The sequence below is a fragment of the Scyliorhinus torazame genome, chromosome 6 (assembly GCF_047496885.1).
Source record: "Scyliorhinus torazame isolate Kashiwa2021f chromosome 6, sScyTor2.1, whole genome shotgun sequence".
Lineage (NCBI taxonomy): Eukaryota > Metazoa > Chordata > Chondrichthyes > Carcharhiniformes > Scyliorhinidae > Scyliorhinus > Scyliorhinus torazame.
Window position 1 is genome coordinate 184948001 of NC_092712.1, and position 25470 is coordinate 184973470.

Genomic DNA, 25470 nt, shown 5'->3' on the forward strand with positions numbered 1-25470 from the left:
TGCTCCCCATTACTTGACATCCATTTTTTCTAAACTCATCTGTAGAAATTCATTTTACTGGAGATTAAGTACATTGAGATCCATTAATAACTAAAAAAAGTCACACACAATTTATTTTGTTTCATAATTTAGGTTATTCACTTGCCGTTTTGCTCAGTTGGCTGGAAAGCTAGTTTGTGATGCAGAGCGGGTTCAACTCCTGCACTGGCTGAGTATTATTATTATTCATGAAGGCCCCGCCTTCTCAACCTTGCCCTTTGCCTGAAGGGTGGTGATCCTCAGATTAAACCACCACCAGTCAGCTCTCCCCCTCAAAGGGGAAAGCAGCCTATGGTCATCTGGGACTATGGCAACTTTACTTTACATTTGCAAATAGACGAGACTCTGATGAAAAACACCAGAAAGTGCGACATAGTGAAATATTTTAAATGTAAACATCCAATATATTAAAACTGCATAGTACCTACTAAAAGGGATAGGTAATTCTGAGCGGAATAAACAAGCTTTTATTGGCAATACTATGTTTTATAATTAACTAGTAAAGAATGTAATCTGCTTATAATGTACTCTCCATTATAAAATTCACATGTCATAAAGTATTACTTGCCAACTCATCAAGGTTTAATTTTCAACAGTTTGAGGCATATCACAAAGCAGTGCCTACAGTTCAAAGGTACTTTATTAGCTGTTAAATATTTTGGGACATCCTGAGGTCATGAAAGGCACTACATAAATGCAAGTTTCTTTCATATTTTAAACTGTAAATAGGTCGTAAAACCACACAATAGAACCTCTTACACAGTCTGTTCACTTAAGAATCACAGACACTGGGCACATAGGTATCAAAAGGATTTATTAAAATGTCATCACCAGCAAGTTGAAATGCCCAATATTGAGAGAACGTTATTTACACTTTTATTTGCACATAACAATACTAGGACAGTGACATGCAATGACTCTACGCAATGTTATGGTTACAAGTGTTGTACAGAAATTATGTAACTAATAAAGCTTATGGTAGAGAGATGACGTCAAGCTCTTATAATTCATGTTTCAACAGTACTTTCGCTGCCTTCATGTTTGAAGCCACTGAAGAAAAAGAGAATGTTGGTTAGTCAAGTATGGTAGACAATTTAAAAACAATGATAAAATGCAGCAGTTCTGACTTTGGCAGATTATTTCTTGGATTATTTCTCTGTGATTACTCACACAGTTACATTGGTTACAGTTTGCCATTTCTAGAAACTTCAGAATATGAGTTTGGAGGGTGTTCTTGTGAGTTATGGGGTGGGATTCTCCCTTCTGGGGACAAAGTCCCCACACCCACCGTAAAACAGGCGGGAATCACTCAGTACTTTTTCCGAGAAAGTCCGGGGTAATGCTCTGCCTTCAAGGGGGCTAGCAGGGCCCTGACATGCGTCCCGAGCTCCGGCTGCCGGCGGGGCCCTGCAGTTATGCCCGTGCGACTGCGCATGCACGTGTCGGCCAGCTTCGCGCCAACCCTGCACAACATGGCAGCGCCCTACAGGGGCCCAGCACGGAGGAACATAGGCGCCCCCCCCCCCCCCCCTGAATGAGCGCACCTGCCGATCGGTAGCCACCAATCACGGGCCTGCCCACCGTGGAGTCCCCCCCGGGAGTCAGATCCCCCCGCCCCCCCCCAACAGGATGGCCCCCACAGCCAGAACGCCAAGGTCCCGCCGGGTGGGACCACATGTGAACTAAGCCGGTGGGACTTGGAGGAGGTCAAGCGCGGAGACCGCTTTCAACAGCCCCCAATCGGCGCCGCGTCGATCGTGATTTTGCATGCCAGTGTGGGATCTTATTTTAGGTAATTCTCCGCCCCCGCGCCGAGTGCGATTTCGGCGCAGAGGGTCGGAGAAGACCCCCCATAATCTGTTAGAATATATTCCATATTCCCCAGTACTTCTGAACTGGTAGAAATTACTGTGAGCATTTAAAACATTCCAGCCACATGCTACTCTTTGATCTTGTTTGGTAAAGTCACACTTCAGTTTGAAAGAGGCCCAAATCTGTTTTTGGGACTGATTAGTGATGTTGAACCAGAGGAAATTTGACATGAATGTAACTGATGTTTATATGCATTTGAAAAACTCAGCTTGGATTTTTCTGGAGGTGGGATCAAGAAAATTAATGTTTTAGATGTCTATCTTTTAAGGCCTAGAAACCGTATTTCAGGTTACTAATATCCTGGTTGTTCTACTTCAACTGACAGCATGGAATGGCCCGTAGCTTCTTTACACACATTCTTTGCCAGCACCACTTTGTATTGTCTTTGATGAGGTGAATGCAATATAGTCAGTAATTCTCCCACCAGCATGAGGTACTCTTTATCATAGTTTAGCTAAGAGCTTGGCAATAGTTAACACTGAATTTGAACCAACGTTGAGCTCTATTTCCAACAAATGGAAATCTGTGGTTGTAGCACTCAGACAAACATTTTAAATTTCTTGGCTTTTCCTTTAGTTATTATGAAGCCAGATCATGGAATCATAGAATTTTACAGCATAGGCAATGGCCATTCAAACTATTACATCTATACTGGCTTGTAAGAACTTACACATTTTTGCCCTTTATTTTCCCTGACATTGGTACCTGTTCTAAAAGCTATTACAGATTCTTCTTCCACCATGGTTTCTGGCAGTGCATTTCATGTTCTAACAAGCACGTGATATAAAAACAAACTACCTTTGGTTTCATCCTTTGGACATTCGTTCAATAAATTCATACCACCCAATTCCTGGCCAACTGAAATGGTTTATTCCTTTTGTCCCATCAAAACCCTTCCATGTTTGATTATGTTAATCAGATTGCCTCTTATCTGCTCTGCTCTAATGCAAATAGCACCAGCTTCTTTAATCTCAAGACCTGAAGTAATACAACTACAGATGGACCACAGATGATAAATGAATGGTTTAACAGCTTTGAATAGGCATGGACACTTACAATAGCTTTCATCACCAAGAAATCACAAATTTTGAAATGTTAAATATCTTTTTAAAACCCAGACCTCCCAAGTTCAATTAAATCTTTCTCAGTGATTTCTATAAGCAATTCAGAAAAGCTGTAATTTAAATTCAAAACTTAAAATTTACCAATGAGGGAGATCTAAAAGATCAATGTTCCTAATGTGCACTCCTGGTTTGGAGTCTTGCCTGCTGGAAGCGTGCATCAGGAAATCACAAGTGTGTACTCAACAATTTCATGTCCTTTTTTTGCCATTTGGATACGGTCCCACAGGCTAACTAAAAACTGCCATTGCCAGCAGATTATTCAACTGTGGAGATGTTACAACTGAGACCAATTTTACATAACCCTAAATCTACATTTCCAATAGGGATTACAGAATAACAACCAGAAATTCAACACTACTTGCCCAAACAAAATTGGGCCAGAGATTATGGTCTCAGCACTGACTCTGGAAGGTTGCAGGGTGCCTAACTGAGAGATAAGATGCTGTTCTTTGAGCTTACACTGAGATTCATCCAGGATTCCTGCTCCTGAGTTTTATTTGAACTCTACAGGAGGTTGAGGATAGAGGGGTCAGCTTGAATGTAAGGTGAAGAGTTAAAACAATGGACAATCAGAAGCTCAGGGTCCTACTCAGGCCAGAAAAAGACAAAGTTCGATCCCGGGGTGACTGGAGGCACCCCCACCTTAAAGCCCGATGGTCTCTGGACCTCCCTCGCAGTCTATCCAGTAACACTCAAAATTGTTCCCCTGGTGAAGCCCTAGACATTCCCTACAATCCCCACTCTGGAATCCCAGCTATTTACCGGTCCTTCGGGTCCCGGGGCTTTGTTCCAGGCAGCTCCCTGCAATGCCTCTTCCACCCACGGCAATGCTGTGCCTGGAGGGACTGGAGAGCTACTGGCCAAATTGGATTGGCCGGCAGATCTTCCTTCTGAGTGAGGGTGGAAGTCCCACTTTTGGCCAATCAATGGTCATTGGTGTCCAATTTGCATTGGAGCTGCTGGAGTCAACGGGGATGTGTTCAGGCCATTAAGAATTGTGACAAATATATTTACAGTTTAATAGAAGCAACTTGGACTTACAGAGGTCAATGTCACCAGATTCATAAGTGTATAAACGATTGTCATACTTCCCTCTGATATCTGCTCTCACTGTCAAGGAGGGATCTGTATTCAAAGAAAAAAACACACTCAATACTTAAGTACACATATTAAATGCTGGGAATACTAACCAATATAACTATATCCCTCACATAAAACAAAATTCTTACCTACAAAGATTATCCTGGGAACATACTGGCTATCAGGCCACAAATTTTTGTCATTTGTCTCAAACTGAAATGAAAATGAAAATTTAGTTGCAGTTGTAGTTATGTCATAAATTAGAATCAAAGTTGCATCCAGCAATGCCAATTGGTAATGCAAACAATACATATACAAAACATATACAAAGTATATATTTAAAAGAAAGAATGCAATGTATAAATCTGTATGTAGATAGCGCACACCTGCTCTTTATTCAATAAGCTGGGGTACATGCTAGCAGTGTAGCATGAATAGGTTTGTTCCCTTTGTTTTTTTTCATTCCTGAAATGGCCAAGCTGACTGAATAAAATCACTGACAGAGAAGCCAGACATAGATGCACCCATAGATGGAGGCCTAAATTTTCATGGAGTTGGAAGGGCTTTGGACCTTAACCAAAATGGTGCCAGACCCCAGATTCCCAGAAGTCCTGCCCCTGAACCCAGCACCCACTATTTTTGCTGGGGTGGGGGACAAAACAGGGGCCAGAAGTATTCCCATATCCATGGTTCAAGGAGGCAGCAACACATTTAAAAGTGCAGTTGCCATGATTCAAAAGTAATTTTCACTATTCAGGTTTCTGAAAAACAACTCATGGGCTTTAGACATTTGAGGAAAAGCTCCAAATGTACCAGAGTTATTTGGAAAGGATAGGTACCTCTTTGGGAGTGTTAATAGTGGGCATTAATGTGCGCAAAAAGTGGATACACTCTGTGGCACTGTGAAAAAGTCAAGAAATTTAAATCCCAGCCCTTTAAACTTTGAAGAAATAAAACCCCAGCTTGCTGCGACCCTCAGCTGAGAATACAAATTGGTGCTTGCAATTAAAATAGATGTTTGAAAGTTATCATAGGATTAGTGTGACAAACGGATTCCACATCCTATCATTATCACAGTGGGGGTCTGCATGTTCAGAGTTTGATTGATTGCCGCAAGTGGTTATAAAGTAATTAGCTGTTTTTGATGTGGGGCTATGAATGCAAAGGTTTGTTTTTGAATTAAGTTCTTGAAGGGCTTTAAGTGATGAATGGGTTTTTATCAATGAGAGTGTTTAAAAAAAAAATTGACATCTGTAATCGATAGCTAGAACTTTATTTTAGTTCATCTCAGCATGGTTTCTGAGGTTGCCCATGGTGGCTAATGGCATGGAGGGTGTAAGGATAAATGGTTGGCATGGATGGCGATAAGTTGGAATGATCTGATATGAATGGGGCATGGACAGTGTGTGGGGGATGAGGGCTTAGAGGACTGCTTTCTGCTTTACTGTTTTTCTTACAACTGGGACCAAGTCTCAGAGCACCAAGGTAGTAATTTTAAATAGCCTGCTTTTGCTCAGTTTCCAGAGGCAGTGGACTCCAATTAGCAACTGCCCCCCACAACTTTCCCCCATACCCCCCAAAATGAAAATGAGATAGTTCAGGGATATTTCTCCCAGTCACGTTTGGAAAGTTAGCAACTTGCTGACTCTAGAGCAAAATTTCAGTCCTGAAATTCTAATGTGTGCTACTGAAGATACTGAATGCAAGTTCTATTGCCAGTAGGTTATACTATAACCTGTGAACTGCTCAGTGTTAAAGAACAATGCAATTCTATTTAAAATAGACCATTTATTGCACTTTTATTTTACCCTCATTTTTCATCACTCCCACTATTATACCTTTAAAATGCATTAGGGGCACAGCTAATACTGTGGGTTCACTAAGAAAAGATTAGAATTGCCAAAATATCTTGCACCTTTTCTGACCAAGATGTCAACATGGCTTTCCTTTCCAAAGCTATCAGGACGATTTCTTGTCATCAGCACCTTGGATGGTCATCAGCATGATCCTTTAATGACATGCTGAGTTACACACTAAAGGTTGAACTATAGGTGTTAGACCCCGTGGTATTACTGTAATATGGATGCAATGACTTCGGATCCCATATAAATGAGATCAAGAGGTGCCTGTGAACATGTCCAACACAAATAAATGGGACAGCATTCTCTCAGCCCAGGCCGGAGAATCGCCGGGACGGGCGTGAATCGCGCGATGCCGCCCCAATGCCGGTCCGCCGATTCCCCGGAGAGCGGAAGATCGGCGCTATTGTGGTGGCGCGGTCGGTGCGGCGCTGGTACAGCGCCCCCCCCCCCCTTGCGATTCTCGGCCAGGGATGGGCTGAGCGGCCTTACAAAAAAATCCTGGGTCCAGCTGCCGCTGTTCTAACCTGGTCTTACCCGGCAGGAGCTCAGCGTGAATGGATCCGGGGGCGGCCTGGTGGAGATGGGGGTCCGACCCCGGGGGGGGGGGGGGGCCTCTGCTGTAGCCTGGCCCGCGATTGGGGCCTACCGATCGGCGGGCCGGCCTCTTGGGCTGGGGGCCTCTTTTGTTCCACACCTGCTCCTGTAGCCCTACGCCATGTTGCATTGGGGCCGGCACAGAGAAGGGAGCCACCGCGCATGCGCAGACCCGCGGCGCCCATCTGACGCCGGGATCAGCAGCTGGAGCGGCGTGGGTCACTCCAGTGTCGTGCTGGGCTCCTGTAGGGGTCAGAATCGCTGCTCCTGAGGCCAGGTTGACGCCGTTCAGAAACGCGACGACATTTACGACGACGTCAACACTTAGCCTCAGGGTCAGAGAATCCCACCCATGGTATTTTCTATATAGGCCACCAGGCACCACACAGCATACATTCCATTTTCAGTCAACCATATTCAGCATGTTTTTACATTTAAAAATTACCATATACTTAATTTTGCTCCATTGGCCTTGTAGACACATGCCATTGTGAATCTTGTTTTCTATTGCCCTGTCATTTTCACAAGAAGTCATTTTCACGAGAACTTTTTTCAAACTTTTCCACTCCAGTTTGACTGCTGGGCAGTCATCTATTTTGCTAATGCAACTTAATGGGGACGTGTGTTTTTGCCGTTCTATCATGACTGCCTGGAACAGGTCATTTTGGCAATGCTTTTATTTTATTTTTATTTTTTATTCTTTCGTGGAACATGGGTGTCACAGGTTCTGCATGCATTTATTGCCCATCCCTAATTGCCCTTGAAGTGGCAGTTAAGAGTCAACCACATTGGTGTGGGTCTGGAGTCACATCAAGGCAGACCAGGTAAGAATGTCTTGATAGTCAGATTTCTGATGCCAAAAAATGGGGTAGTCTTATTCACTGGTCATAATCTACAGTGATTCTGCATATCCTAACACTTACCTACACTCAAAAATATGTCATATGTAAACCCTATAAATATATACAAGTATGCATTAAACTAAACATTTGGACACTACATACAAAAACAAACTTATTTCCTGTTCTCACATTTTTGTCACTTAATATTTCTGTTATGAAATAGCAAGCGATCAAACTGATTTTTTCATTAAAGTATTCACAGGAAAAAAACTGTTCTCTTGAGAAATAGTGCAAGCAAAACCAATGATTTTTATTGAAATGGAAAATAATTCTGACACAAACTGAAGGAATTTAAATAAAATAAATCTCCAGGGTTAGATGGTAATCATTTCCAAGGGGATTTGTGGATCATTAACAATTGTACACAATTAATGGCCACTGGGGAATTTCCTGTAAATTGGAAACTGGTTAATTTCATGCCTTTATTCAAAAGGGATGGCAAAACAGACAGTCAATTAAATATGGTGTCTTAATTAGAATGCACTTGAGGATTAACAACCTGGAAAACAGCAAATAACAAACAATCTTTAATTGAGGAAAATCCTGCCTGACCAACAATCTTTCAGTACACAATCATAGAATCCTTACAGTGCAGTCGGAAGCCACTCGGCTCATCGAGTCATCACCGGCCCCCTGACAGAGCAGCCTACTGGGCCCAGCCCCCCAACCTAGCCCCATAGCCCTATCTAACCTTTGGATACTAAGGGGCAATTTAGCATGGTCAATCCATCTAGCCTGCACGTCTTTGGACTGTGGGAGGAAACTGGAGCATCTGGACTCCACACAGTGTCTCCGTGGGTTTCCTTCGGGTGCTCCGGTTTCCTCCCACAGTCAGCTGATATGGATTGACCATGCTGAATTACCCCTTGTGTCCAAAGATGTGAAGGTTAACTGGGGTTATGGGCTTAAGGGGATGGGTAAGGGGCGTAGGTCTCGGTAGGGTGCTCTTTCGGAGAGTCAGATTCAAAGGACCGAATGGCCTCCTTTAGCACCGTAGGAATTTTATGGTTCAAAAATAGCTTAAATTCATAATTACCTCCATAACTCTTAGTTTCCTATGCTGTTACATAAAGTGCTTTTTAATATTTTATTTTCTCTCTTACCACAAGATTAAGCATAACAAAGTCCTCTTTTGCCATTTTTTGAATTTCCTTATTCTCAGCAAATGCTTTCTTCAGGGCTGTTGTTAGAAAAAAAGTACAATGCAAGTAACCTTTCTGGGTGAAGTGATATTGAATCTTCCAAAAAAAGGCAAAACATTTTTAGAATCTATTTTACTCTAAAGCACAATTAAATATAATATATAGAAAATTAATTATTGAAGTGATTACTTACCTTGACTGTATGGGCAGTCATCCAAGTGGTGTATAACCATTAATGGTCGATTGCTAAAATGGGGGGAAAATACAATATGATTTTTTATTTAACATAAAATAACTAAATGTCAGATCAGCTGGTCAATGCACAAGGAAATAAACAAAGGAATACTCCAATGAGTTTCATTGTTTAAATCTGATGAAATGCGCATATTTAAAAAGCTTACATTTGGAAAAGGACTGGAATTCTTGTTGCACATGATCAGCATTGATTGAAGGTTTAATTAGTTTCTTAAAGTCTGCTTCTCTCATTTAACTTAAAGCTCATACAAGTGTCTTTTGTTACCCACACAAGCCAATTGTGACATTTGAGTGTACTGTAACCAACAATTTAGTATTATATTACAAGCCATTTGGGTTAGTAATTAGCACATGTACCATTAACAATTGAGAGAATTATGCCGGGATAGGGACGAAACACTAACTGGAATGTTCCCGTACATGATCGAGATTCAGAAACTCAAATGCAAAGAGATTACGTTTGCAGATGATACCAAACTAGAAGAAAGACTGGAATTTGCAACTCAGAAATTACACAATGGATTGGACAAATAATGGCAACTACAGAATAAAGTATAAAGTGCTAAAATTAGGAAGGAAAAAGAGTTGACGAAGGATGAATCTGAAAGAGAACAAGGAGCCTCAACCGACTCAATGTTAAACATGCAAATAAAAAAGCTCAAAATAGTAATAGTAATTTTGTAACTGACAATCAAGAAACTCATTTTCACATAAAACTGTTAAACAAATCCCAGATTAATTAATGAGAACAAAATCCCTGGAATCATTAAATCATTTAAGAATCAATTCAATTATATAATTGGGTGACGTTAGCATTTGAAACCAAAGAGAAAATGCTGGAAAATCTCAGCAAGTCTGGCAGCATCTGTAGGGAGAGAACAGAGCTAACATTTCAAGTCCAGGTGACTCACGTTGGGACTTGTCTGGATGAAGAATTAAGATGGGCTGAAAGACCTTTATTCATTGCTGATTACCTGCACTGGGATAGTTTTGAATTGTCTAATTGGTCAAGACCTGATCCAGGATCAACCTCAGCTGAGTAAGCTTTCTACATCAGACCATCACTTCAAACACTTATTATGCATTTGGAAAAGGCTATCCAAAAAGTTATGTTTTGTTCCCCAGTGGTTCTCTCCTTGTTATTGAACCCATCCTCCCTTGTTGCCCTAACTTGCCTTAAGGTCAGATCCTTAAAGGGAAATAAATATCAGACTTTTTAATATGTAAAAAGAAGTGCTGTAAAGCAACTTTGCCTCTCTGCTGAGGCCGTGCAAACAGGAATGTGTTGCACAGGAAACGTTCCTTTAAGGTGCACGCATGTGTGGTTACATGCACATGTTACAGGGATAATCTGGCTGTGCACAGAGAATTCAGATGGAACATTGTTGTAAGATCCTTCAATGGTTACTGGAGTCCAAAACATCAGCCAAGAGCCATACATTATTTTCAGTGTGTCATATCTTACATGCAGACAGCACCATAGAAATTCTTAGAGTGGGGTATATTACTTTCCCTGTATAGAAGCCATGCTCATCGGGTTCTGTCTGTCTCAGTTCTCAAATAAGCAGACCACGCATGATACTGTGAGTTCATCTCACTTAAATACCCGAGGTGGTCCAGACACACTACGAATGATACACTGGGAATGCTACAGGTCAAAGATAGAATGTCAATCACAATATCAGGGATGGACTGCAGGCAATCTATATGGTGCCACCCTTTTACGTTGTGTAAAGTGGTAGTGGCCCAAGTCCGCATTCAGGATAAGGCTGTTGAGAGGCCTGTCCAGAAAAGAGAATGGCAGCAAGAACGATTGGCTCTATAACAAGGAGGGATCTGCTAGGAACACATCCTTATTGTTCAACATGTTCTCCATGAAGTATTTGGTGGCCTTTCTTTTCTGAAGTCAGGGCCATAATGAGCTGAATGCACCCATACAAGCCTCTGCGCCATTAATTGAAATGAAATGAAATGAAATGAAAATCGCTTATTGTCACAAGTTTCAATAAAAACAGGAAATGCTGGAAAAACTCAGCAGGTCTGGTAGCCTCTGTGGAAAGAGAAACAGTTAATGTTTCAGATCTGTATAACTTTTGTTCAGAGTTAAAGAGAGGGAGAAAAGCGATGGATTATATACTGTATAAGAGTGGGTGCAGCAGGTGGAGCAAAGTAGAAGGTCAATAATAGGTGTGAGCTAGGAGAGATTGGAAAAAAAGCTTTACGGCACAAGGCAAAGGAAGTGTTAATCATAGAATCCCTGCAGAAGGAGGCCATTCAGCCCATCGAGTCTGCACCGACCCTTCGAAAAACCACCCTACCTAGGCTCAAACCCCCATCCTATTCCTGCAACCCCACCCTGAGGGGCAATTTAGCATGGCCTACCCACCTAACCTGTACATCTTTGGACTGTGGGCGAAAACCCATGCAAATGCAGGGAGAACGTGCAGACTCCACACAGTCACCCAAGGTTGGAATCAAACCCAGGTCCCTGGCGCTGTGAGGCAGCAGTGCTAATCACTGTGCCACTGTACTGCCCTTAAGGGCTATATAAGGACTATAAAAGCTGTTGATAGTGGCATAAAAGTAAGATAATAGAATGTATTGATAGAACAAAGATCCGTGCTCAGTGAAAGCAAAACTTAAGAACAAGTCTTTGGGGAGGGAGGGCGAGGTTCCATAGTGACAAAAAAATATTGATTTAAAAAAAGGCTCAAAATGGAGGAAAAAGTTCACAGTCTAAAGTTGTTGAAATCAATGCTCAGTCCAGAAAGCTGTAAAGTACCTAAATGGAAGACAGGGTGTTGTTCCTCCAGTTTGCATTGGGTTTCACCGGAACATTGCGAAGCCAAGGGCTGGCATGTGGGAATGACAGCAAGCTGGTGAGTTAAGATAGTGACAGGAAGGTTGGGGTCATGCCTGTGGACTGAGAGAAGGTGTTCTGAAAAGTGGTCACCCGGTCTGTGTTTCAGTACTATACAGTGGAGGTCATGTGAATTACTGCCTATCCAGAAAAAAAAAGTGTTTAGGGCCTTGGACGATGAAGGAGGTAAAGGGGAAGATGTAGCACCTTCTGCAATAGCTTGGGAAGGGGATGTGGGTGATGGAGGAGTGGACCAGGGTGTAATGGAGGCAGTGGTCTTTGCAGAAGGCTGATGAGGGGGTGAGGAGAATTTGTGTTTTGTGGTGGCATCATGTTCAAATTGGCAGAAATGGCAGAGGATTATCCTTTGAATGCGGACATTTGTGGGGTGAAAAGTGATGATGAGGGGTCCTATCATGGTTCTGGGAGGAAAGGACGGAAGGCAGAGATGCGGGTGATGGGTCAGACACTATTGAGTGCCCTGTCAGCAACAGTGTGGGGGATACCTCAGTTAAGGAAAAAGGCAGACATGTCAGAAGCACTGGGCTGGATTCTCCGCCAGTGGGATTCTCCGTTGTGCCAGCAGCACACCCATGCCCGGGGATTTCCCGATGGTGTGGGGCTGCCATTGGCCGGCTGGCAGGACGGAGAATCCCGCTGCCAGCGGGGGCATGCCGCACCAGAAAACTGGTGCAGCAGGAAGGAGAATCCTGCCCACTATTTTTGAATGTGGCATCATTGGAATAGATGTGACAGAGGTGTAGAAACTGGTAGAATGGGATGGAGTTCTTACAGGAAGTGGGGTGTGAGGAGCTGTAGTCGAGGTAGCTGTGGGAGTCGGTGAGCTTATGATGAATATTGGTGGTCAGTCTCTCACTGGAAAAGGAGACAGAGGTTAAGGAAGTGAAGGAAAGTGTTGGAGATGGTCCACGTGAAGGAGAGAGAGAGGGGTGGAAATTGGAAACAAAATTGATATATTTTCCAAATCTAGGTAAGAGCTTGTAGCAGCACTAATATAATCATTTCAGGAACGGTGAAAGAGTTGAACAAGAAATGTCCACGTACCTCACAAAAAGACAGGCATAACAGGGGCCCATAGCCACACCTTTTATTTGCAGGAAGTGAGACAAGTTAAAGGAGAAATAGTTGAATGAGGGGGCAAGTTCAGCTAGGCGGATGAGAGTGGTAGTGGATGGAGATTGTTCAGGCTTCTGCTCAAAGAAGATGCAGAGAGCCCTCAGACACTGCTGGTGGGGAGTGGACAGCCAGTGAAGAGGTGGCAGCTAGGGCCAGGAAGTTGTTGATATGATATAGGGCATCAGATGAAATCTGATGTAGGTGGGAAGCAACTGGACAAGGGGAGAGAGGATGGAGTAAAGATAGTAAGCATGGAGTTCTGTGGGACAGGAACAGACTGATACAATGGGTCTACCAGGGAAGTCCTGTTTTGTGGATTTTGAGAAGGAGGGAGAAGCGGGGTGTGTGGGGTTGGGGGACTATGAGGTTGGAAGATTTCCAGGGGAGGTGAGGTCAGTGTCAGTCCAGCAAAGAAAGGCTTGCTGTTTGGTGGTGGGGTCATGGCCTAGGAAGAAGTGTCTGAGAGTTGGCACTCAGCCTCCGTAAGATACAGGTCAGTATGCCAGAAAACAATAGCACCATCCTTGTTGAAAGATTTGATAACAAATTCAGAGATAGACTTGAGAGAACAGAGTGCCGCAAGTTCAGAAGGAGAGAGACTGGAGTGAGTGAGGTGGTCGGAGAGATTGAGATAGCCGATATTGTGCAGACAGTTCTCAATGAAGAGATCAAGAACAAGTGTGAGGCGGCTGGTGGGGGTGGGGTTGTCCAGGTAGAGGGAGAATATTGGAGGAGTGTGAAGGAGGCCATTAATAGGGGAGGGAGGGGGAGGGGAACTCCTGCCCAAAGTGAGCACCGAGATAAAGGTGACAAATTGCATTAGCTTGTTCGATGACCTGGCTTCACATATCAGCTCATTGAGCCTAAGGCACAACAAGCTGGAGTAGATGGATCTTTCTGATTTTAACAAACATGTACACATAAAACATGATCTAAAGATTAGTAACTAAAAGGTTTAGTTGATCAATCAACTATGATCCATGACTTAGAATGGCAATTGTAATGTTCTGCTTTTTTGTACATTGTGAATCATCAATTCTCATTTCAGGAGAAAAAAAAAGTATTTTATTTGATGATGCAGGTCAGGTGTAACTATTTCCGGAAGTCTTTCCACACTGTAGACCTTTCCCTAGCCACAAGGCAACTCACAAATCATTCTTTCATCTGCCAATACTGCCATGAGAATGTGAGAGGTTCTCCTGGGATGACACCTGTCAGGCACTGTCACTCCCTGAGGAGAATCAAGGTCTGGTATTCTGGGCAGATTCCTAACCCAGGCAACAGCCCATGCTCAGTTGTTAACACATTCAAGAGAGAGGTCAATAGATTGTGGGGACATTCAGGGATATGGGGATAGTGCAGCAAGTTGTGGTACGATCTTGTTGAATGGCGGAGCAGGCTCAGAGAGAAGCGGCCCTCAGCTCCTATTTCTTGTGTTTTTATATTTTAGAGATTACGAGCTCCCTGTAAATAGCGCTCAGGAGAGAATCACAGCAGTAAAAAACTATTCAACTTCAATCTGTGCCTGGAGTAAGCCGTGTCCAATTCATTCTACCAAGCGCTCTGTCAGGTTATAATCTAAACCTATTATGTGGACTTTGCGGCAACACACATTAACACGCCATAGAGCTTTCTATGACTTACAAAGTAAGCAGCGCTGCACTTCACTTTTTTACTTCATCTCCTAGTATTTCCCAGAGAATGTTTTGTACATGGATTTCCTCCTCCCCCTTCATCTTTCAATTGTTCTTCGCAGGGTAGGGACACTTCTCATTTCCTGTTTTAGCTGTGATCGCTTCAAATGGGGTGGTTGCCTGTATGTGGCCACCTCTGGGGACATTCCTCCACCCCCCCATCCCTTAATGTACATTCCATGTAATTCCTCTCTGTGTGTGTCTATCTCCCACCTTGAGGTGCCTGTTGAAATGAACGCGGTCCATTGATAAGCACAGTCTGCAAGGTTTTGAGTTTCATTCCTAGGATTTCCCTAATCGGGTTACAATCATCTCGGGAGTTCTTCCATTCCTACATCATTTACCACCTAATCTGACATGAGTATCCTTTCGGGACACATCCAAGGAATCGAGAGAGAGGGGTGAAGAATGTGTACAGGTACAGGAACAACACCGGCAGGCGCCAGAGAGCGCGCTTTTAGTTAGAAAAGGCTGCATTACCTCTTCCTTGATTTGTACAGTCCTTCCTCGTAGGTCTGAACCCAGTTAAGTTCGTCTCCCCAACCTAAGATTTGAAAAAAAAAACATTAACCTGCAAACCGTATCACAGGAAAAGTGTGAAGAGAACGCAAACGAAGTGAACTGGACCGATAGAAAAGTACAATCAAGCAACGCAGCCCGAATTACTGTGGAAAGTTGCAGCACCGAATTACCTCTGGAAAAGCTGGGAGGGCATTTCTTCACATTCTCACTCTCGCTTTTAGATGGAGGACTCACAGTCTTGGAACCGGCTGCACCTCTGGCCAGACAACCCGGGACAGCCGCCAGCAGCACGAGCAGGGAAAGCGAAAGTGTTGGCATCCTGGTGGGATTCGACTTGGAGCAGATTACTGGGGACACAGAATCAGCAAAGTAATACTTTTCGACATTCACCACGTCTGAATAATTCCAAAAAGATGTAGAAGGAGGGGTCTCGGAAGTGCTTCAGATTGTCAAAAAATGATTTCACTTTCTTTGCGAAAATCAAAAGTAAAAGTTGCGTCTCCTGCTTACCTGCAACAGGTTCCGCTGAGTCCGGCTGGGCGCTGTTGTGACCGAGCTGTGATTCCGAAGTGTTATGTTCCCAAATATATACCTGATGCTCGCCACCCCATTGGTCACTGTCCTTTCATCAGCCCATCCCAATTTGGGAATGCAGGAAGAATGGACTTTACTTAGATTATCTGTAAGTAACAATTCTAATTTGGGAATTTTTAAACTCAGAGCATTCAAAATAAAGAATGTTCGTGGTAATTTTGCAATTTTAAATCGAGATAGTGAACTATTTAAAAAGTGTGACATCGTGTCAAGACAAATCAGTACCTGTTGATTTCTTTGAAAGCTGACTGGTCTCTTTGCTATTGGCTAAAAGTTTTACAGGCAGCATGCTAATGTGTTTTAATTACATTCCAATCGACTTCTGTGCTGATTCACAACTTCAGATCTGGGTTGACATGAATAGTGGACACACCCCAATGTTGCTTCTGCAATATTTTTGGATTTCTTTAACAGAAAATCAAATTTATATGACAAATGCATTAAAAAAAAATTAAGGATGAGAAAAATGCTCTGTTTTCACATAATGTTCACATAAAGTCAACAGCAAGGCACATCGTGCATTCTTTCAGGCCTGGTTTCAGAGCATTCTTCTGTCTATCTCTTCATGATGAAACAGAAGTTTTAGTACAAGCCTATTTGACGACATGCCGTATGTGCGGAATTTGGGCCCTTTGAGGGGTTGGGTTTTACAGTCTAGGTTATCCTTGTAATGCCACCAAACAGAACAAATAGTTCCAGCACACACCAATGGCAGATATTAAGAGTGGAATAAATTCCTGGTCAGCCATGTGATGGAAAGAAAGTTGGAGCTTCTTTCATCACTATCCATAACTCCAAAGTACAAAGCGTGTGTAAAAAATGCATTTTGCCACAGCAACTTGGACTCCCTAAGTGATCTGTAATGGACACACACAAGCATTATTTCCCAATGAGTATATTGAGATGGTGACCCCTCCATATAAACCTAACATTTCATTTGACTTTAATTTTAATTTGTTCACCCAATTTTAAAGATATTTAAGCTATATATCTAGATTCTTTTGTTCCTGCACTACATTGGGAAATAGACCATTGCCTGTTTATATTTTCCAGTAGCCTATTGCAATGTTTCTGCTTGCTTGTTATACTCTGTAATTTTTGCATTATCAGCCGATTTTGCCCAAAAACAGATTATGTATATGTATTAAAAACTCAGGTTCTAATACTGATCTCTGTGGAGCCCTAATAGCCATTACATCAAGCCTAAGAAGTGTTAATTATTGCAACCCGTTGCTATCTGAAATCAGTCACCTCTTTATCCATATTGCCTCATTTTGTTTTAATCTGCACAGCACCTTATCAGGTACATTCTGAAAGTTCACAAAGATGACAGCGACTAAATTCCTATCTTTACTTTTAATTATTCGCTCAAAATATTTAATCAGGCTATTCAAACATCACATACCCTTCATGAGTTTTATATTGACTAATTGTGATCAGTTTATACTTTTCCAACTATTCATTTATTTGACCTCTTTTAATGTTCTTTGGCTATTTTCCTACCATTAACATAAGGTTAACTTTAAAAAAAACTGTCCTCCCACCCTTTTGAACAGAGATGTGATATTTGTCACTCTCCAGTCATTTGGAAAATCACAGCTAGTCCATCTGTTACTACCTCAGTAATCTCCTTCAGCATTCTGGGACATGTCCCTTCTAGTCCTTGGCATTTAATTGTCCCAGACCTTTTAGAACCAATCTCCTACTAATACACACATTAACAAATTAAATGGGCATTCAGCAGAATGCATGTCACAGTCATGCTGTGTTAATTCAACATTATTACAATTATGCAGCACTTCCTCAGGGCTTTTTCCTGCCCAGTTGTTGCTTTGTAATTACAAAGCAGAAAAAATATTTTTTTAAATTAAGAGATTCCTTCTCACTGAGGAGGCTTTAGGCCAATTCACATCCAACAACCTGCTCTGTAAACTCTGCTCATGTTTTGAAAGCTGTGACAAATTCCACCATAGCTGCTGAGAAATTCCACATCAATCTAAAACAATCAAGAATATACTAAAAAAAAACCACAACATTTTAAAAATGCAAATTCCCCCTATCTCCGAATGTTAAGGGATTCTTTAAAAAAAATCCTGGATCCAGATTTAGATCCACAACTTTCCCAAAAACCAATCAGTTATTTTATTGGCCATGTTGTCAGATCACACTTATTTTAAGTGCCTTGCGACATTTTACTATGCTAAAGGTGTTTTATGCATGCAAATTATTGATGATGTGCTTAAATTGTGTAAAGGTAGAGCTTCATTAGATGTCAGATAGTTCTTTCATCTTTTCCCAGAGGATGGTCGACCTATATCACAAGTTGCATGCTCAAATGGAGAGTTCAGATTTGCTTCATTGTAAAAGAGAGATGCTCCAGTTTTCAGCATGGTCAGATAACAGGTAGGCAATTCATAATTAACCGTATGAAAACAAAAAATGCTGGGCAAATTCAGCAGGTTTGACAGAATCTGTGGCGTGAGAAACAGAAATAACTAGTGAGATTTTCCTGCCTCGTCCGTGACGGGAGCAGATGCGAGTGAGAACGGAAAATTTGGCGTTCCAGCCAAGAACTCCAAACTTTCAGTGACTTGGAAAATCCCAGCTGCAAACGAGGACGGACGATTTTGGTCACTGGCGTTGGCCAAAAACACCTGTCAGACCTGAGGAGTTTTTCCATCATTTTGAGTTCTAAGATTTCCAGCATCCGATATGAAACCGTGTTCACTTTAACTAAGTTTGGTTGCATAAAGGGCTGGGAGAGGAATTTTGCAGAGTTTGTTTCCGCTTTGGGTTTTATAATGTTTTATGTTTGTCTCTTGCAGAAGATCATGTGACTGCTGGCAAGTGGTGGCTGTAGGAAAGAATGGCTGTTTTTTTCATTTGGCTGGATTCTCCAAAAATGGGGCTACGTTCCCACGCTGTCATAATAACGCTGGCGTTTCACTCCAAACGTTCCTGAAAAAAATAAAGAGCAATTCACTTACCTGCAGGAAGCTGGCAGGGACCTGGAAAGCTTCATGCAGCTTTGGCTGCAGATAAGGGCCTCCGCATCTCCAGTTCCGAGTCCACGCATGCGCACGGCGGAGGCCTCCAACGGCCGCGCCAAACGCAATGGCGGACTCAGCCGGTGGACCTGGACCAACAAACAAGGCCCCACCGATCTGCCCCGCGCCGCTCCATCTGACCTGTCCAATCGCTGCCCCAGCCCCCCTCCCTCCCCCGGTGCATGATCCCCCCACCCCCCACCAGAGCGGCCGTGGACTGAGTCCACAGCCTGCCGCACGAGAGTCCCGACCGGCCAGATGTTGTTAGAACCACGCCGTCACGAATCCGGCCCGCCGGGACAGAAGTATCGCTGGAAGGGCCTCTGGTAATGGCACCCCAGCCGTGCTGTGTAATACGATCATGAGCGATTCTCCGGCGACCGGAGAATCGTGAGAGCGCCGCCGGGCCCGATTCTCACGTAAAGACTGATTCTCCACCCCGCGCCAAATGCGATTTCGGCGTCGGGCTGCGGAGAATCCAGCCCATTGTCTTCACCTTTTATATGTTTATATAACTGCACAGGACCCAAGCTAAATTGTCACATCACATCATCAATCATTGATTATACAAATATCATATTCTGTCACCATAAAAGGACTAGAAAGTATAGAAATTGGCAGAAAATTTTGAATAAAATAAATAAAAAGTGCAAGGTAGAAATAATGAAATTAAAAGAATGGATCATGGCAGAAAGAGGAAACTACCCCTGAAAATCTACGAATGGATGCATCGTAGGGGCTTTTCACAGTAACTTCATTTGAAGCCTACTTGTGACAATAAGCGATTTTCATTTCATTTCATCGTGACAAATGATTGATCCACAGGGAACATCTGCCATTGATCTCAAGAACTATCTGGGGTCAGGAGGAGGGTCTTAAATTTGTCTGTGAATGTAAGGTATCCGTACCATTGTGAACACACCGGAAAGGCTGACAAAGATCGGGGGGGGGGGGGGTGCGTGGTGGTGGATGGTTGGGGTGAGGCGTTGGTGTTGAGAGGAGTACGAGATCACACAGAAAGAATTTAAAGCTTTTCACAGCTACCCAGGAAAAATTAAGATGACAAAATAAAATAAATATGTTTAATTGCTTTAAAGTCATGTTACATTGTCATTGTTGTCCTAACATTTCCTTTAGTGTTAAATGGTGTGTGCTGGTATTAAAAATGTAAATAATTGTTTCTCTTTCTGACACCTATTATCAACAAATCAGCAGAAACATTCTTCTTGCCAATTCCACATTCCAGCTGATCCATTCTAGGATTCATGTTTGGCTGAGGTCTGCACAGAATGTTTTAGAATGTATTTCACGCATAAATGCACTTCGCGCATTTGCAGTTATGAAAGTTCCCTCGTCAGAAACAGTATTAGCCTATTATCGTACCACAGACACCAAAACATTAAACTACCAAACCTACATGCAAACAAGGTTAAACTAATACGGGAAACCAAGTACTTTGCAAAGTCTGATGACAGCCACCCGAAACATAAAACTGCAGTTTGTTACAGTGAACTTTGCACAAAGTTTAAACAGTGATTCTTCCTTTCAAAATACAGTTGATACAGATGCTGCAGTGATCTTCACGCGATTAGGTAAATCTAAATTGCCAAATATAATGTTTGATGTTCACCACTCCCTTCATTGTGATCCATTGGTCATTACTTTTCCCCATTTCAAATACAGTTAAGGTATTAGAACAATAGCCTAAAATTATAAAATAGTGAATTTGAAATGTGTCTCACTCCGTTTGCTGAAGAACATGATACATTTCCCTCTGTGTCATTCTCCAAGTTAATACAAATAATTATCCAAGGCAGATTTGAGTTCCAGTAAGTTCTGAAAAGCATTAAGATGTTGAGTTTACCTGCAATGTTTTTTTTCATAATTGTGGAGGTAAACAGATTTGATTTTCTTAAAAAGAGAGTGGTCTGACCTCAATTTAATGATGCTAGATAAACCTCAGGATGTTTCTACATATTAGCTCAAAAAGAAACTACTGTGGATGCTGGAAATGTTTAATACTAGTATATTAGATTGCCGTTTAAGCTACCACACCTTTGTGTTTGTAAAAACCAATTCACAGTATTGTCGTCAGCGCTGACAGGTTTGACTGCTTGCTCAGGTAACCAGAGACATCAAATGATTTTGAAAATTTGGCAACTTTTCAAATCACTATGTACATCATATTATATATTACTGGTTTGTCTGAAGGATGACTCGTCTTTTTGCCATTGGTTTAAAATCTTATAGGCATTTTATAATTTATTCAAAATGACCATCATGCTGATTCATCACTTCAGCTCTGCATTTAATTGAATGTCAACACCACAGATGATGTTAATAAACTTCTCTATTGCACGACACAACATTTATTCAAATCCATCAACACATTTTGACAGCAAAAATGGTTTCAACCTTTTTTTTGGTTTTGAGTATCCATTCAGCTGATTTGATTCATGATTCTATCACAAGCTGTATTAACAGTTTGTTGCAGATTGAGCATATGAATACACACATTAGGAACAGGAGTATGCCATTCGGCCCTTCGTACCTGCTTCAACATTCAATAAAATCATGGCTGATCTGATTGAGGCCTCAATTCCACATTCCACCTACCCCGATAACCTTTGACTCCCCTATTAGTGAGAGGCAGCACGGTTTTGTGAAGGGGAGGTCGTGTCTCACTAACTTGATAGAGTTTTTCGAGGAGGTCACTAAGATGATTGATGCAGGTAGGGCAGTAGATGTTGTCTATATGGACTTCAGTAAGGCCTTTGACAAGGTCCCTCATGGTAGACTAGTACAAAAGGTGAAGTCACACGGGATCAGGGGTGAACTGGCAAGGTGGATACAGAACTGGCTAGGCCATAGAAGGCAGAGGGTAGCAATGGAGGGATGCTTTTCTAATTGGAGGGCTGTGACCAGTGGTGTTCCACAGGGATCAGTGCTGGCACCTTTGCTCTTTGTAGTATATATAAATGATTTGGAGGAAAATGTAACTGGTCTGATTAGTAAGTTTGCAGACGACACAAAGGTTGGTGGAATTGCGGATAGCGATGAGGACTGTCTGAGGATACAGCAGGATTTAGATTGTCTGGAGACTTGGGCGGAGAGATGGCAGATGGAGTTTAACCTGGACAAATGTGAGGTAATGCATTTTGGAAGGGCTAATGCAGGTAGGGAATATACAGTGAATGGTAGAACCCTCAAGAGTATTGAAAGTCAAAGAGATCTAGGAGTACAGGTCCACAGATCACTGAAAGGGGCTACACAGGTGGAGAAGGTAGTCAAGAAGGCATACGGCATGCTTGCCTTCATTGGCCGGGGCATTGAGTATAAGAATTGGCAAGTCATGTTGCAGCTGTATAGAACCTTAGTTAGGCCACACTTGGAGTATAGTGTTCAATTCTGGTCGCCACACTACCAGAAGGATGTGGAGGCTTTAGAGAGGGTGCAGAAGAGATTTACCAGAATGTTGCCTGGTATGGAGGGCATAAGCTATGAGGAGCGATTGAATAAACTCGGTTTGTTCTCACTGGAACGAAGGAGGTTGCGGGGCGACCTGATAGAGGTATACAAAATTATGAGGGGCATAGACAGAGTGGATAGTCAGAGGCTTTTCCCCAGGGTAGAGGGGTCAATTACTAGGGGGCATAGGTTTAAGGTGAGAGGGGCAAAGTTTAGAGTAGATGTACGAGGCAAGTTTTTTACGCAGAGGGTAGTGGGTGCCTGGAACTCACTACCGGAGGAGGTAGTGGAAGCAGGGACGATAGGGACATTTAAGGGGCATCTTGACAAATATATGAATAGGATGGGAATAGAAGGATACGGACCCAGGAAGTGTAGAAGATTGTAGTTTATTCGGGCAGTATGGTCGGCACGGGCTTGGAGGGCCGAAGGGCCTGTTCCTGTGCTGTACATTTCTTTGTTCTTTGTTCTTTGTTGTTCTTTGTTCTTTGTTAGTCAAGAATCCATCTACCTCTGCCACAAAAATATTAATTGATCCCACTTTCCGCTGCTTTCAGGGGAAGAGCTCTAAATATTCCTGACCCTCTGAGAGAAAAATTTTCTTCTCATCACTGTCTGTGCGGAGTCTGCACATCCTCCCCGTGTGTGCGTGGGTTTCCTCCGGGTGCTCCGGTTTCCTCCCACAGTCCAAAGATGTGCAGGTTAGGTGGATTGGCCATGCTAAATTGCCCATAGTGTCCAAAATTGCCCTTAGTGTTAGGTGGGGTTACTGGGTTATGGAGATAGGGTGGAGGTGTTGACCTTGGGTAGGGTGCTCTTTCCAAGAGCCGGTGCAGACTCGATGGGCCGAATGGCCTCCTTCTGCACTGTAAATTCTATGATCTATGAAATGGGAGGTGCTTTACTTTTAAAATATGTGCCATAGTTCCAGTTCAGAGAATTGGAGCACTGAATTTTCAGAAAAAAGATTGAAACATTCTTGATTTCTGCCTGTAGAGGCAGAACTCTAGAAGACAAAGATGGCGGAATGGTGGAACTTGTTTTAATGTCTCATAATGTGTGATTCACGAGAAGCTCTGATTGATATTTTGGAAGGACCTGTTGCTAGTTGCATTAAGTAACATAGCTTATGATTTCATAGTGCAGAAATAATTTTCTGATGTTGCTGAAGTGGGCTTGGTTGTCAGCGAATGATGCCAACAAAGCCGAGCAGACAATGGTGAAAACAATTGTTTTTAGTTTTCTGTTTGTTATTTGTATCCACACAGTATCTGGAACATACAAAGCTGATCATTTCTTTTAAAACACACATTAATTTCAGCTGTAGCAATGAGCAGCAACTATAACTCATAGAATAAACTTTATTAAACCAATTAACTCATAACACAAAACACCATTGTTTTTTACATTATGAAGTACGGTATCGACTGGGTCTTTTGTAAAGCCATGTTCTATCATACAGGAAACATTGCACTTCAAAGTCATGCTGTGCAATATCTCTGGCTATTTGTTTTTAACCAAAGGTTATTTATTGTAACCAGTTAATGTCTGTTAAAGTTTGCACGAAAATTGCATACTAATATGTTTCGTACAGTGCAACTTCAATCAAATAGTGTTTGCTGTGAGCTGCTTTTAGATTAAATATTGCAGAACAAGACATGCTCATATAAATGCATACTTAGTCACTACATTGTTCAGCTCATGTCAATCAAAGTGCTGTTGTGTGCATGTTTAGACTACAAAATGTTATACTTCAGCACGGTGGCACAGTGGTTAGCACTGCTGCCTCACAGCGCCAGGGACCCAAGTTCAATTCCGGCCTTGAGTGACTGCCTGTGTGGAGTTTGTACATTCTCCCCACGTCTACGTGGGTTTCCTCCAGGTGCTCTGGTTTCTTCCCACAGTCCAAAGATGTGCAGGTTAGGTGGAGTGACCATGATAAATTTCCTGTTAGTGTCCAAAGATGTGAAGGTTAGGTGGGATTAAGGGGATAGGGTGGGAGAGTGGGCCTAAGTAGGGTGCTCTTTCAGAGGGTCGATGCAGACCCGATGGACCAAATGGCTGCCTTCTGCACTGTAGGAATTCTATGGTTCTGAAAGAGGGTAATATCCTGGATAAAGCATCAGTGCAAGAAATGTAACCATATTTAGATGATGCTGGTCATTTTTAGAAGTTTTATTTAAATTTTTTTTAATGCATGTGAATAAAAATCAAACAGGCTTTCTTTACGCTCAGGTGTTTTCCTAAACTACCTCATTCACATGCATGCTGTGTTTGCTATTAATATCGAAAAAATACATTAACTGATTGTTTTAATACAAATATCAACACATTCAAACCTACAATAAATAATTGTGTATTTTGTCAGCCATCTTTAAGGGTTATGGTTTTTTTATATCACCACTGAACCAATTAATTTCATAAATAAAGGACAAAATCTTCATTTAGTTGTGCTCAGGCCCTCTCAGATGTCCAGAGAGGCCCGGGCCACTTCCAGCTTTTGAGGCTCCAGGCCATAATAAAGAAATGAAGATACATGAAAACAAAAGAGGGCAACAAAGAAAAGTGAGACATAATTTGAATGTTTAAAAATTTGGTAAATGCTTTTCTAGTCTTTTCCTGTGCCAATGCACTAATTGTTGAGGAAAAATCTAGCTCTCATGCAATGTCACCGTTGATATTAAGCATGGCAAGACCATTCAAACGCTACTGTCCCAGAGGTGAACAGTGATAGACCTTTACCTGCTTCAGCACATTGAAAGTGCGTTCATCTGAGGGACTCTTGAAACAGTGAGAAATGACCTACTGCATTCATCATTGTGGCTGTGTCAATGGGCAGGAACTTCTATTGCCCTGAAGGTGACCCCCGGAGGTGAGTTTTGTGGCAGTAAGTCAAGTGAACCATGCAAAACGTTGTCGACATCAACAGGAATGGAAGATCCCGCCGGCAGCCTATGGTGAGATGCCTCCGTCACCAGAAAACACGCAGCAAGGTTGGGGGGGGGGGGGGGGGGGTGCGGGGTGGAGCAGTGGAGAGAGGTGCGGTGGGGGTGCAGCGAATCCCACCAAATGTTTCTCGGGCCTGCCTCTGGCACTCTGAGTAGTCCCCTGAGTCAAAGCGGTGGTCCCATTTAAAATGCGAACCAAGCCCTAAGAAATACAGGATCCCTCCCAATGCTTTTACTGGACTGAGCTGTGCCTCGTGCCAGGTGATGATCTGGTTGAAGAGGATCCTGCAAGTGATATTTTTGTTACTGCAAGGACCAGTTGTGCTTTAC

At 42.5% G+C, this 25470-nt stretch overlaps 1 protein-coding gene and 1 long non-coding RNA gene across 2 annotated transcripts; one reads left to right on the forward strand and one right to left on the reverse strand.

Moving 5' to 3' along the window:
- Nucleotides 1–836: 836 nt before the first annotated feature.
- Nucleotides 837–15750, reverse strand: LOC140425180 (anterior gradient protein 2 homolog). The gene is made up of 8 exons (XM_072509175.1): nucleotides 15594–15750; nucleotides 15254–15430; nucleotides 15042–15105; nucleotides 8809–8861; nucleotides 8577–8653; nucleotides 4265–4328; nucleotides 4077–4160; nucleotides 837–1089 (listed from the first exon to the last, which is right to left on the reverse strand). The coding sequence occupies exons 2-8, from the start codon at nucleotides 15399–15401 to the stop codon at nucleotides 1040–1042; spliced, it is 540 nt and encodes a 179-aa protein (XP_072365276.1). The 5' UTR covers nucleotides 15402–15430; nucleotides 15594–15750; the 3' UTR covers nucleotides 837–1039.
- Nucleotides 15622–18630, forward strand: LOC140425181 (uncharacterized). Its single transcript, XR_011947778.1, has 3 exons — nucleotides 15622–15765; nucleotides 17977–18080; nucleotides 18503–18630. It is a non-coding gene; the product is annotated as an uncharacterized lncRNA (long non-coding RNA).
- The last annotated feature ends 6840 nt before the right edge of the window (nucleotides 18631–25470 follow it).